General features: G+C 43.6%; 3 protein-coding genes across 3 annotated transcripts; 1 reads left to right on the forward strand and 2 right to left on the reverse strand.

Moving 5' to 3' along the window:
• Positions 1 to 248: 248 nt before the first annotated feature.
• Positions 249 to 3135, forward strand: LOC118250596 (histone H3). Its single transcript, XM_050708158.1, has 2 exons — positions 249 to 843; positions 2992 to 3135. The coding sequence occupies exon 1, from the start codon at positions 283 to 285 to the stop codon at positions 691 to 693; it is 411 nt and encodes a 136-aa protein (XP_050564115.1). The 5' UTR covers positions 249 to 282; the 3' UTR covers positions 694 to 843; positions 2992 to 3135.
• A 1238-nt stretch (positions 3136 to 4373) lies between these two features.
• LOC118250533 (histone H3) lies at positions 4374 to 4949 on the reverse strand. Its single transcript, XM_035551761.2, has one exon. It carries the CDS (start codon positions 4902 to 4904, stop codon positions 4494 to 4496), a length of 411 nt encoding a protein of 136 aa, XP_035407654.2. The 5' UTR covers positions 4905 to 4949; the 3' UTR covers positions 4374 to 4493.
• A 1336-nt stretch (positions 4950 to 6285) lies between these two features.
• LOC126913138 (histone H4) lies at positions 6286 to 6735 on the reverse strand. Its single transcript, XM_050708163.1, has 2 exons — positions 6710 to 6735; positions 6286 to 6673 (listed from the first exon to the last, which is right to left on the reverse strand). Exon 2 carries the CDS (start codon positions 6668 to 6670, stop codon positions 6359 to 6361), a length of 312 nt encoding a protein of 103 aa, XP_050564120.1. The 5' UTR covers positions 6671 to 6673; positions 6710 to 6735; the 3' UTR covers positions 6286 to 6358.
• Between the last annotated feature and the right edge of the window lie 6655 nt (positions 6736 to 13390).

Below are 13390 nucleotides of genomic sequence, written 5' to 3' on the forward strand. Positions count from 1 at the left end.
CCAGAGAAGCAAAAGCGACGTGAGCGCTGTGTCTGAAACGCGCCCCCTCCCCCCCCCCCCGCCTGGTGCGAACACGGAGGGCGCCGTAACTCGGGGGGAAGGAGGGGAAGGGCAGGCAGCGGAGCATCCGCCTTCCTTGGGCCCGGGCCGGGATTCTCAAGGCACCCAATGGGGTTGGCGCTCCTCTCGTCCAATCAGCGATGGGCCGGCTCTATAAATGGCGGCGCTCCGCAACTGGCTGCAGTCTCCTGTTTGCAGAGGCTGACCCATCGGTGGCGGGCGATGGCGCGCACGAAGCAGACGGCGCGTAAGTCGACGGGCGGGAAGGCGCCCCGCAAGCAGCTGGCCACCAAGGCGGCCCGCAAGAGCGCGCCGGCCACGGGCGGCGTGAAGAAGCCGCACCGCTACCGGCCCGGCACGGTGGCGCTGCGCGAGATCCGCCGCTACCAGAAGTCGACGGAGCTGCTGATCCGCAAGCTGCCCTTCCAGCGGCTGGTGCGCGAGATCGCGCAGGACTTCAAGACCGACCTGCGCTTCCAGAGCTCGGCCGTGATGGCGCTGCAGGAGGCGAGCGAGGCCTACCTGGTGGGGCTCTTCGAGGACACCAACCTGTGCGCCATCCACGCCAAGCGCGTCACCATCATGCCCAAGGACATCCAGCTCGCCCGCCGCATCCGCGGGGAGCGCGCCTGAGGCTCCTGCCCAGCCTCCCGCTCCTTGATCCTCAACTTCATCCCTGCACCCTAAAGGCTCTTTTAAGAGCCACCACTTCGCCACTCGAGAGAGCTGTGACACTGCCTTACCTGATACTTGAATATGACAAAATTCTTGAGTTCTTAGAAGGTATTGTAAATTTTGGACTGTTTTATAAGTACTCCTAAACCTTCATTTTAGTTAGCTTCCCCACCCTGTACTCTGCAGTTCGTTACCGACAGTCGAGAGAGAAAAGTGTTTATAAATGTTTCTAAAGGAGTATCCCGTTGGGTTTTTAAGCAAACAGCATTATGTGCTGTGTTAGTTGAAGGGCTTGGAAATATATCTGTTCAGCTACACTGAATAAGAAATTGAGAAAATCAGCAAATGAGTTCTTCATTAAGAATGTTGAGAACTATACTGTTCATTAAAAAGAAAAAAAAGTAAAAAGATTGGCAGTTTTATTGTCCCGTGCACTGGTTTCTACTTTTAAGGGACATGGAAGGCATGATCTGTGTTAGGATATCGATGATTAACATTACATTTTTTTTTTTTAATTGAAGAAATTGATACAAATATACTCGGTCACTTAAGACTTTAATCAGATATCTGAGAGTCCTACTTCCTTAAGTTTCACATGAATAAAAAACGCTACTAAAGAAATCCTTATGTTAGGGTTAATAGGAAATTCAAGCAAATGAATCTATTTGCTCTTTATATTCTCAATGTTGTTTGCCTGACTTGGAGAAATCCGGCTGGAGTACTGGAAAACAGTGAGACTGGGAAAGCTAGAGACAAACTAGAAGCTGGAAGAGAAGCTGGAGGATGCTCCTGGGAAGTGTAGTTGCCCCCCGCCCCTCTTCAGGCCCCTCTCCCACCCCCCCACCCCCCCTCCTGCCCTTTGCAAAGAGGAAGCGCTGGCACAGGGGAAATATTTGTGGTTCATTCGGACCAAAAGAGCTAGGGGAGGGGAAGCAGCTGCCAAGCCTTTGAGGCTCTGTTAGAGGCCTGTAGGAAACATCTTTAATGGCTTTGAGAATTGAGGATAAGAGTTTGTATTTGATTCTAAAAAGAAGGTAGAGTCAGAAGAGGAATACAATGTGAGGTCAACATTTACTAGAATTTAGTTAGTGCAAGATTTTTGTAGACAGGAAATTACAGTTGGCCTGTAGTTCACTTTCATTTCCCAGTTTATCTTGTCTAGTCTTTCAGTCTCTATTTAACGTCTCAGAGAAGTCACCATTTCTTTTCATTCACAAATAAAACATTCAGATTCCTGTGATTTTGATTCTTATGGCATCTTTTCCTCTGCCTTTGATCACGCAGTCCGGTCTATCCAATAAGCTGCTGTAAATGTTATCATCCAAATTGGTCTGAAATGAAAATTTAGCTATTTGAGGATGGCATCTGGGGAACTCTGTGGTAAGTTTCACAGGGTATGTTTCAGAAACACTACACAGGACATAAAACACCCAATACAAGAAATATTATCAACATTATTATAGATATGAAAGGGATAGAGACTAGAAAACAGCAATTCTTTTTTTTGCTGTGAAGGTCACGTGTAGGGTAGCAGTACATACATACAGACATACGTATCTTATATGTAGACATGAATGTACATACACATACATATATGTATGCTTTATCCTTCACACAGTATCCATCTACCATCCTCTCTTTCCAAATTCCCTATGTCTCAGAACCACCTGGATTATTCTATCTGGTTTTACTCTTTGAGGTTCTGATCTATTCTGTTATACTGATTAAAAAAAAATAAAAGAATCTACTCTTTTTGTGCATTAACACTTGCACAATAAGGGGTGAAAATTTGATTAAATGGAACTGCTTGGGCTAGAGTAACATACAGACTGTGCCCATAATTGTAATTTAAAAGGAATTATTATTAATTGTAATTTAAAAGGAACTATGTATCTGACTATACTCTAAGGCTTTGGACAATAGGCTACATCCCGTTTGTTCTCCTTGTTCCATGCTGGCAGGAGATTCTTTGCTGAAATGACTTAAATTTGTAGCAAAGTACCACTTTGAGGTTAGCAAAGGTTAAAATGGCAAAACAGGCAGCCTTGTTATGTATGTATCTAAATGAAGGGGAAGATCATGGTGTGAACAAAAATTACCTTACTGCAACAGACACTGCTGCCTATGTAAAGTGCCATGCCTGGGCACGGTGTGGAGCCTGCACTGATAGTAGCCCATGGAATCTAATTGCTACAACAAATGTGGAAATTTTTCATCTTGACTGATGATTAATTAATATCTTGTCTGTGTTCCCAGGTCATGTATCTGCAGTATCTAGCAAAATCGCTCCAAAAAGACTAGGTAGATATGATGAGTTAGCAGGATAGAACTTGAAATAAAACAGTGCAGCATTTTTGTTTGTTTGTTTTCCTTCTGGTGAATGTTAAATATGCTCTAGAAGAACAGAAATACAAATAAGAAGTCAGGCTATGCTTTTGTCACCTGAATTTTGAGAGAACACGGAACTTTTATTCACTTCCAGATTGTAAATTAAATATTTCTTCTCACTTCATGATGGCATGATAAAGAGAAATGTTTGTTATGACTTACCATAAAGCTTCAACTCCGAAAACTGCCAATATATTCTTTTGTATCCTTTGAGTTTCTTTTTCTTTGACTGAATATGACTTTAGAAACGTTATTACATTATTTACACATAAATAGGGATGAAATCTATGTTATATATATAAATATATACACACACATTCTGTTCCTGACACGTAAAAACCAAAAAACAGAGTAGCTCCTCCGTCCATTCCATTTATCGTTTGGTAATTTTTCATCTCTACTCCATTCACAACCTAACTTCAAACTAAGGACAAGAAGATAATAAATGTGTTGGCAGACTTTTGTTATTTGGGGGGTGGGGGTGGGGTGGGGTGGGCACAAGAAGGAAAGAATCCACAACCTCATTCTGGGCAGATTGCTACAGTCAGTGTTTGTTGCCCTCTCCTTTTCTCATCCATTGGAGTGTTATCTCTGAGACTGTAAGGCACAGCAAGTATGTCTAAGAGAAAGTGCAAATACCACTTAGAATCAGGTGACTGCTCTGACAGGGGAGCACCCTTTGCTCCTAGCCCATGTTCAGTGCCATCCCAGGTTTAGTGTCATACCACAGGTAATGAATGGGAGCTTTCGCAAACAAGGGAGGAGGGGAAAATGTTTTTCAAATTAATAGGAGAAATTCCTATTTCTCTGTTACAAATCCAAAGCTTAATACAAGGCCTGCGTATGTGTCAGTGAAGATTTGAACAAGTCCTTATATCGGAGATGTTCTTAACTGAGAAAGCCATGTATACATACATTTATGCTACCGCTACCTGCTATTTAATCCTAGAATTCTAATGCTGCTCAATATTTTTTAACTCTTTAAGAGTACCTATCTTTTCATTAATGCATATGGAAGTGCAAGTTCAAACAGGTAAGATATGCTGATTATTGGAAAAATATACAATCTTTGCTCTAAGATTTTTATAAACCTCTTAATAAAACAGAAATCCTCAGCACCTCAAAATACTCGGGAAATACATATCTTTATACGCGCAATAACTGAAGAAGAATCTGGAGGGGCTGGGCCTCAAACCCAGTGCTGCAGTCTGGAAAAAATAAACATTTAAAGTTAATATTTCTGAAAACTATTTAAGAACAGTGCTACAGCTCTTTTTATTGTGCATGGAGTGGCTCTTAAAAGAGCCTTTGGGTCTGAGTGCAGCCTCCTCTGCCGGAGCAGAAGAGGGGGGAAGGGCTGGGCAGGAGCCTCAGGCGCGCTCCCCGCGGATGCGGCGGGCGAGCTGGATGTCCTTGGGCATGATGGTGACGCGCTTGGCGTGGATGGCGCACAGGTTGGTGTCCTCGAAGAGCCCCACCAGGTAGGCCTCGCTCGCCTCCTGCAGCGCCATCACGGCCGAGCTCTGGAAGCGCAGGTCGGTCTTGAAGTCCTGCGCGATCTCGCGCACCAGCCGCTGGAAGGGCAGCTTGCGGATCAGCAGCTCCGTCGACTTCTGGTAGCGGCGGATCTCGCGCAGCGCCACCGTGCCGGGCCGGTAGCGGTGCGGCTTCTTCACGCCGCCCGTGGCCGGCGCGCTCTTGCGGGCCGCCTTGGTGGCCAGCTGCTTGCGGGGCGCCTTCCCGCCCGTCGACTTACGCGCCGTCTGCTTCGTGCGCGCCATCGCCCGCCACCGATGGGTCAGCCGCCGCTGCAAGGGGAGCCGTGCGACGAGAGCGCTGCGGCTCCGCGGCCGCTCTTATAGCGTGCCCCGCTCCTCGATTGGCTGGCAGGAATGCTCCGGTCCCATTGGGTGCTTTCAAATTCAAAAAGCCCGCCTCGGAAGCGCGCCTCTTCGCTAACCGCCCAGCGGCGCCTGCCCTCCCCCTCCTCGGACTCGCCGCTGCTGCTTTCAGCTGCGTCTGTTCCTTGCGGAAGGAGATCTCCACGTTGGATCTCCAAAATGGAGACCTGTAGCGGTCTGCGGGAAAGAAGTTGTTACGCTTTCTCCAGGGCATGGGCGATTCACGTTCCTTTTCTTTCAATTCACTTGGAACCGAGCTCTGAACATTAAGCGTGCCGCAGATTTTCCTTAACAGGAATCCTTGTAACAGATCCTTTCTCACAAAGAGAACTTAGTCCTTAGCTAGTATAAATTAATACCGCATCGTGTGTGCTAGATGCCTTCCAACCGATATAAACTGTAATTGAAGATGCTCTAATCCAATGAATGAGGTTTTGAACACACGGAATTTCTCTTAGCACAGAGATTACTATGAAGCTTGCTATAATAATCACGCTTATTTCTGTGCTACATTCCCCAGCCGGGAGAGATCCTGAAAGAGGGAGGGTTTTTCGGGTGAAATGAAGAACGGTGATGAAAACTGGATGCACGGAACTGCTCAGGCATTGCATTGAAAGAAGAGACTTGAGAAGTTTTAAAACACTGGACATACAGAGCGTTTGGGGATGATTTCTCAAAAATACGTTCGGACACTTGGGGTCATTCCAGTATTTGCAAGTTTATGAGGTGTTCAGTGGACGAGCAGCTGTAGGTATATGTCCCCTCCCCCTCCTCCAGCACCCCTCTCCCCCCCAGCACACTTCCATTTGCTGTAAGGCAACGCAGGGAGCACGGTGATTTAAATACAAATAGCTGCCTACATCCGCTCTTTGGTTACTCAGCGTTTGAGAACAACTGCCCTGCATAGGAGGCCTCTGCTAGGCGGCGCAGAGCTGCCCCCAGGCTAGTTCAACAGCTCCAGCCTGGAGCAGTAAGTTCAGGGGGTTCCCCTTTGACATTCGATGTATTTTTCGGAAAATAAGCCAATCCTAACCTTAAGATTTCCGTTACACTGATGAAAGGGAAATCAATTACACTGTATATTCTCTTGCCCACTTCAGAATTAACTTGCTTATTATGAAAATAACCAATAATTGGGTCCTTAAGTATGTCTCACTTGAGGCTGCTTAGCAAATAAATTACGAATTAAAATAGGAACTTTTAACAAAATCTAGATACATGGAACTCTCTTTTACTACGTCTAAAGCAACACAGCTCTTTCTGAAGACAAGGTGGGCGGCTCTTAAAAGAGCCTTTGGGGTGTGTCGAGAGGGTCCGAGAGCTGCCTGCGCGCTTTAGCCGCCGAAGCCGTAGAGGGTGCGTCCCTGGCGCTTGAGGGCGTAGACCACGTCCATGGCCGTGACCGTCTTGCGCTTGGCGTGCTCGGTGTAGGTGACGGCGTCGCGGATCACGTTCTCCAGGAAGACCTTGAGCACGCCGCGCGTCTCCTCGTAGATGAGCCCCGAGATGCGCTTGACGCCGCCGCGCCGCGCCAGGCGCCGGATGGCCGGCTTGGTGATGCCCTGGATGTTGTCGCGCAGCACCTTGCGGTGCCGCTTGGCGCCCCCCTTGCCGAGCCCCTTCCCGCCCTTGCCTCTGCCGGACATGGCGCTGCTGCTGCTGCTGCTGCTGCTGCTGCTGCTGCTGCTGCTGCTGCTGCTGCCGCCGCCGCCTGAGCCGAGCTGTGAGCGGCCCGGTTCCGCGCCGCGGCCTTTATAGCGCGGGAGCCGACCTGGTTGGGGACTGCGCCGGCAAGGGGCGCGGTTCCCGCCTTTTTTGCTTTCTATTCTCTCTCACTGACTGAGGTTTAAGTTACTTTGAACTATTAATTTCTTCCTGTTGTTCGTTTACTGGTTTATTTTGTTTATATTTAGAGATTGATGAACTTTTCTTCAAAAGTTTTAATGTTTTGATATCATGCCTGACTGGCTTTGTACTTCGGAGGATTTTTCACAATATTTGTGCTGATAGATTTTCTGATATATTGCTTTTGCCTTTTGGTTTCCAGCTCTCGTTTCTAAAAAGGTGACTGTGATACTCTTTCCCCATTTTTACATACGTAAGTTTCAGTCTATATACACACATTAACCAGAAGACAGAATTGAATCTATTTATTTATTTATTTATACTTATATTAGGTGATCACCTTTATTTTGCTTATTTGCACTTACTAATTTGAGCACTTTTTTCTTATCTTTTATCATATTTCCATTATTACTACTAAGCTGAATTTCTTCTTCTTTTTTTCTTTTTTTTTCTATCTAACATGCATTACCGCAGGAAAGCAGTATACTAAAAAACAGGGGAATTATCTTTGTTTTTTCTGTCTTCCTATGTGAACCACCCCTCACTGAAACCTTCTAATCAACTGCTACACTACACCTAGTAGAAGCATTCACAGTTTTTCTCTAAGCTGTACCAACTCTGCTTGCTGTTCCAGAGGTACCAAGTAATGTTAGATATAGTGGTATAATCTACATTCCTGTAGATTTGCTGTGGTCTTATTAATACCTCCTTTCTCTACTTGGGAGGAGTTAACAGGCAATGTAAGTACAATACTGGGGCTTTAAAAATATTAAAAAAAAATAAAAATGTATATATGTATTCATTATTATGATTGCAAGTATTATACTTGCTTCGGTTCCTGTCAAGACACAAAACACTACACAAGCTTGGGCATTTTCTGCCGTTACTAACCTAAAGGAAGATTCCAGTACCGTGTAAGGTTTTTGTTTGTTTGATAGGTCATACTGTCTTTATTTCATTTAGTAGTACCTTGCTAGCAACAGAACACATTTCAGAAGTCTTTCACTTCTGCTCCCCAACATCAGCCAATACTTAGTAGTGACAGTGCTCTTGCAAGAGCATTTAACATTTTTTTAATGTTTTGTACAAATGCATACTAAGGAAAGATTCACAACAAGATGGAATCAAGACTGATTTAATTCTGTGAGACAGAAGCAAATGACTCTGGTGTGTTGACAACACTTGCTATCTATGCATGTGATAGGTACTCTGGATTTTTTGGTTTCCATTTGTAAGATTTTGACTGCTACACTTATATTCTGTTTGTGTTGTTGTTTGTTTTTTGTTGTTTTTTTTTTCACCCTCCAGTTAACTAATGTAGTTTTTCATATGTGTTTCGCACTATTTGATAGGGCTGGAGGGTTTTATGTATGCATTGATAACTTCAGAGTAAGTAATTAGAATACACAGTTTTTAATTTAATCCTGACCTTAAAAATAAAACTAATATCATTAGTGAAATGGAAAAATCATTTCAAGCATCAGCTCTTAGATCAATATTAGGAAAAGGAAAAAAAAGTCAGACTTCCTATGGTATGAATACATACAAATAAACTTCTAGAAAAGTGTCTATAGTTTTCAAACTAGTAGTTGTGAATGTGTAGTCCCAAAGCTGGAAGAAAAAAAAAACACACACACACAAAAAAACAACACAACAAACAAGGAAACCTTGAAGAAAATAGGAAGGCCTGTAGCTTGTGGGTCAAACTACAGGGACAAAGGGTAGGGCCAGGGCCAGTTATCCAGGCTCTGTTAAGATAGGAAGTGGGACCAGGAGGAGAATCTCTTTTTGTTCATGTTCCGTTTACAACATTGGATTTGTTAAACTGGAAACACTCTGTCGGGCCTTATAGGGAGAATCCAACAGAAATGTGCCAGTTGTTATAAAGTATTATGACTTCTCATAACCCTAACTGGGTGGATATGCAAGCCCCGTTAAATACATTGCTGACTGTAGAAGAAAAGAGAATAGTTGTAGAAAAAGCTCAGGCAGAAACAAAGAACTTGTACCTGAGAGAGGATGCAGAAGAACTATTACCTGTTACAAAAGATCCTAAGTGGGACCCAAATACTAGCAGGGGTCAGCGATTAATAAAACAATATCGGCAATTAATCCTATATGATCAACAAAGTCTATAAGGTTTATAACAACTGGGAAGCAAAGAAAGACAGGGAGAGAATAGAAGTACAGGCATCACTGATAGCAGTGGTCATGAGAGACGGAGGTAGGGGTAGGGGTGAACGAGGAATTTTCAGGGAGGCAAGGGCAAGAGAAGGCGAGGAAGGCACAGTGAAAAACTCACTTGGGCCACAACCAGTGTGCTATCTGCAGGAAGGAGGGGCACTGGAAGAAAGACTGTCTGCTGAGGAAGAAAAAGAAAACATCAGGCAGTGAAAAACAGGAGCAGGCTTTGATTATGCTAGAGGACCCAGACTGAAGGAGACCAGGGGATGAATTTCCAATTTCCCCAGCAGATCCCCTGGTTCCAGTTAAGCTAGGGGGGGAAATAATTGATTTTCTTTTAGACACTGGAGCAACTCATCCAGTAATAACAGATTGCAAAGGACCCTTATATAAAACAAAAGTTCCAATTATAGGAGTGACTGGGAAATGGACTTTAAAACCCCTTTTACAGCCTATGGATTGTGAGATGGAGGGAAGGTTTTGACACACCAGTTCTTATATATGCCTGAATGTCCTCTCCCTTTGTTGGGAAGAGATCTGCTGTGCAAACTGCATGCACAAGTAACCTTCTCCACAAACGTGATAACAGTTAAAATTCCATCTGAGAATTCATGGAAGGCATAAATTTGTTTATTGACAGAACCAAAGGCAGAGAAAAGGCTACAGATCCCTGAAGAGGTGTTGAATGCAGTGAATCCTGTTGTATGGGCAGGAAAACAGCCTGGGAGAGTGAAAAACACACTTCTAGTTTGGACTGAGCTTTAACCAGGAGCTGTACCTGTACAGGTGCCACAATATCCGATTAGCCTTACAGCAAGGAAGGGGCTGGAGCCTCTGATAAACAATTTCTTATCTTATGGACTAATCCACGAATGCCAATCTAGCTTTAACACCCCAATACTGCCAGTAAAAAAAAAAAAAAAAAAAAAAAGGCAGTGAATACAGATTTGTGCAAGATTTGTGAGCTATGAACAAAATAACCAAAGACATCCACTCTGTATTGCAAAACCCATATACCCTTATACCCATATACCTAACAACACTATCTGAAAAAGATTTTTATTTCACAATATTGGATCTTAAAGATGCCTTCTTTTGTATAAGCCTGGAGCCTGATAGCCAGACTACATTTGCTTTTGAACGGGAAAATCCCACAACAGGAAAAATGACTCAAATACGTTGGACTGTACTACCACAAGAACTCAAGAATAGCCCCACATTATTTGGGACCACCTTAGGGGCAGATTTAAATAATTGGCAAAGCAAGAATGAAGGAACACACTTTGGTGCTGATGCCACGGTAGATAGTCTGAAACGCTTTTCAGTTTGGACCAAAAATTCAAACTATAGCAAACCAAAAAATGTCCTGTATGCTGTGCTAACAACCCCAAGATTCAGCCAAAACAACCACGAGACAAGAAAAAGAATGAAGTCTGGGGTGCAAAAGCTGGGAAAAAACAAGAGCACCTTGAAGAAAGTGGGGAGACCTGCAGCTTGTGTAGTCTTTCTACAGGTTACGAGCCTTCGGAGGCCCGGGTAAGACTGTTTGTGCTAGAATTACAAAAACACACTTTATAGGGTGTTTCTCACACACAACAACAATAACAGCTCTCAGGACTGAAGTTCATGGTCAGACTAGCATGCCTCTGGAGTAGTGAATCTCCTTGTAAGGAGAAGGCTTCCACGGGCCTTGTCCCCATCGCATCATATACCAGCTGCAGGCTAGCTGAAATATAGAGGTCCCTCTTTCCCCTGTCACTACACTATATAATAGCCTAGTGGGTAGTATTGGTGATAGAAGGATGGTTGGACTAGATGATCTTGTAGGTCGTTTCCAGCCTTGTGTTTCTATGATTCTATGATTCTACAGTCTTAGGAGACGTCCACTTGTGATTGCAGCCTGGCAATTCCCCCAGGCTACCTAGGCATGGGCTGGTGCTGGCAGGTTAACTGAATAGCTGGTGTAGCTGAATACCTCTATGAAGAAAGGCTGGAGGAGCTCCTCGACCAGTACTGGGGAGTTGGGAAGATTTTAGCGTACCTAGTTCCTCACATGAAACTGTTTTAGGAAACAGCAGAGAAGGGACGGGACAATAAGTTGAGACTGGGGACAGGTACAACCTTACCCATCCATGTTGTCCTCCCTGGGCTCTGGGCTTCTTCCAAGAAGAAAACAAAGGATTGAGCCCAGTCAGATCTCACCAACAGTTGCTTCAAGTGGTTTTCCAGGAGCAGGGTGGTCGATGGAGGTCAAAGCTCTGGAGCACACCATGCATATCTGTTCCTACATTCAGGTGAGGGGCAGCCAACCACCTGCTCAACAACTCTGCTGATACTTAACTGCTTCTCTTAAATTCTTACTTTGCTTTCTAAACTGGCATTTGAAGCAGCACAGGTCTCCTGATATATTGACCATTGTTTAAACTAGAGAAACCTTTCATTAATACATTGTAAGCATGAAGTTTCCTACATAGCAGAGACTGTTAAATTTTTTCCCTTGCCTGGGGTCCTGCAGAGCTGCACTGGGCAGTAAGTTTTCTTGCTGAACTCTGCCAACTCCTATGCAGTTGTAAATACTTAAAAGCAGCTAAAGTACTGTTCAATCCTAGCAGTCATTCTGGGGCATAGTTTTCCAAGAAATGAATCTACTGTAGGCATGCCTATAGAAATGTCTTGAATTTTGTCTTGGGCTGTCTGTTTTTGGAGGAAGCCAAGTCTGTAAAATGGTGGTATGCATCGTGTCAGTGTCTCCAGACACTACTGCTGTGCTTTTGTCTTTGTCTCTTTAATATTTTGGTTGGAAACCCAGATGTGCTTGGTGGGTGTGGTTTTTTTTGCTTTTTTTTTTTTTTGAAACCCCAGCTGCTTACAGAATGTTATTTATTCTTAAGCTCTGGACACAGCAATGGACTTGCCTTTAAGCACCCAGTCACCCAGTACTTGGGAAAGATGACCCTAAGCCCCAGGTCCTTTGCAGGAGGGCTCAAGCCAGTCATTTCCCAGACCATGCTGATGCAAGTATCTGTTCTGCTTTGCATTTTTTTTGACAAACTGCATGAAATTTATCTTGGCCCAATCTTCAAGTTTATTAAAGTCCCTTGGAACCAAATATCTTACTTTTGTCTCTCTACCCTCCACCTAACTTAGCGTCTATCACACAAGCTATGGGAACATTCTGTCTTGTCATCCAGGTTATTACTGAAAACACCAAATTATACCAAGTATTAGGCCCTGGGAATTTCTTCTCCTTTATGAGTGTCCACAGACATTGAGTTGTTAACTGCAGTGCTTTGACCCCATGCTACAGCCAATTTTCAAACATCTAATGGCCTGCTGATCCTGCCCATACTCCCTCAGATCCCAAACGAAAATGCTGTGGAAGATTGTTCCAAAAATGTTACTAATTGCAAAGTGTAGTGCACTCTTCCCTTGCGCACACAGATTTTCTCTGATCTATAATTCTGTGCTAATCACCAGTATCTAGACATCAGCATTTATTTGTTGCCCTCCACCCATTATCAACAGTTAATTGTACCCCTTTTATTTCTGACAGTTGCTCAGTGACAGTTGCTCACTGATTCTTGGACACTTCACAGTCCTCCCAAGCTACATTTTCCAGTGTGTCACTCTGTATTAGAAATTATTTCCTTTTATCTAATTTGCTGCAGCAAATAACATCGTATTGTATTTCCCACAATGTACACTCAGCAAAGATAATGCCTCTCCTCTTAATATTTTAGGTGTGCAAGAAGGAATTTCAGGTTTTCAGCCTTCTCTTTGAGACAGGCACCTGCAATTGTATGTGCCTTCCTATAAGAGAATACTTCTTAGACTTCTGATAGTTACTGTTGCTTTCTTTTGTGTTTTTTATTATTTTTTCCCTTATTTTCCACTTCTTATTCCCTGATGTTCTGTACTAAAAGCTAGGCATAAAATACACAATGAGATTATACCAGTCCTGACTACAGCGGAAGATCTTCTTCATCTGTGATGCAGATACAATCATTGTATACTCACTACACATATCGTGTTTTATCCTTAATACCTAATAAAATAGTTGGTTCATTGTCAAGTTATAAATACATAACTTCAGGTTATAGGTATAACCTAAAGATACAGATCTACTCAGGTACTAGTCAACTACTATTGCCCAATATTTATAAAACTGATATATTTTTTTCCAAGTGAATTTCACATTTGGGAAGACAGTGTCTCCAATTTATAAGATTTTTTTCACTTCATGACCTGTACCACATCATTCTAGCATTTATTAGTTTGTTGACACCCATAACACCTCTAGTTGTGCACTGTAGACTATAATTCAAATCAATAATAAA

Source organism: Cygnus atratus, chromosome 1 (assembly GCF_013377495.2).
Source record: "Cygnus atratus isolate AKBS03 ecotype Queensland, Australia chromosome 1, CAtr_DNAZoo_HiC_assembly, whole genome shotgun sequence".
In the NCBI taxonomy this organism is placed as follows: Eukaryota; Metazoa; Chordata; class Aves; order Anseriformes; family Anatidae; genus Cygnus; species Cygnus atratus.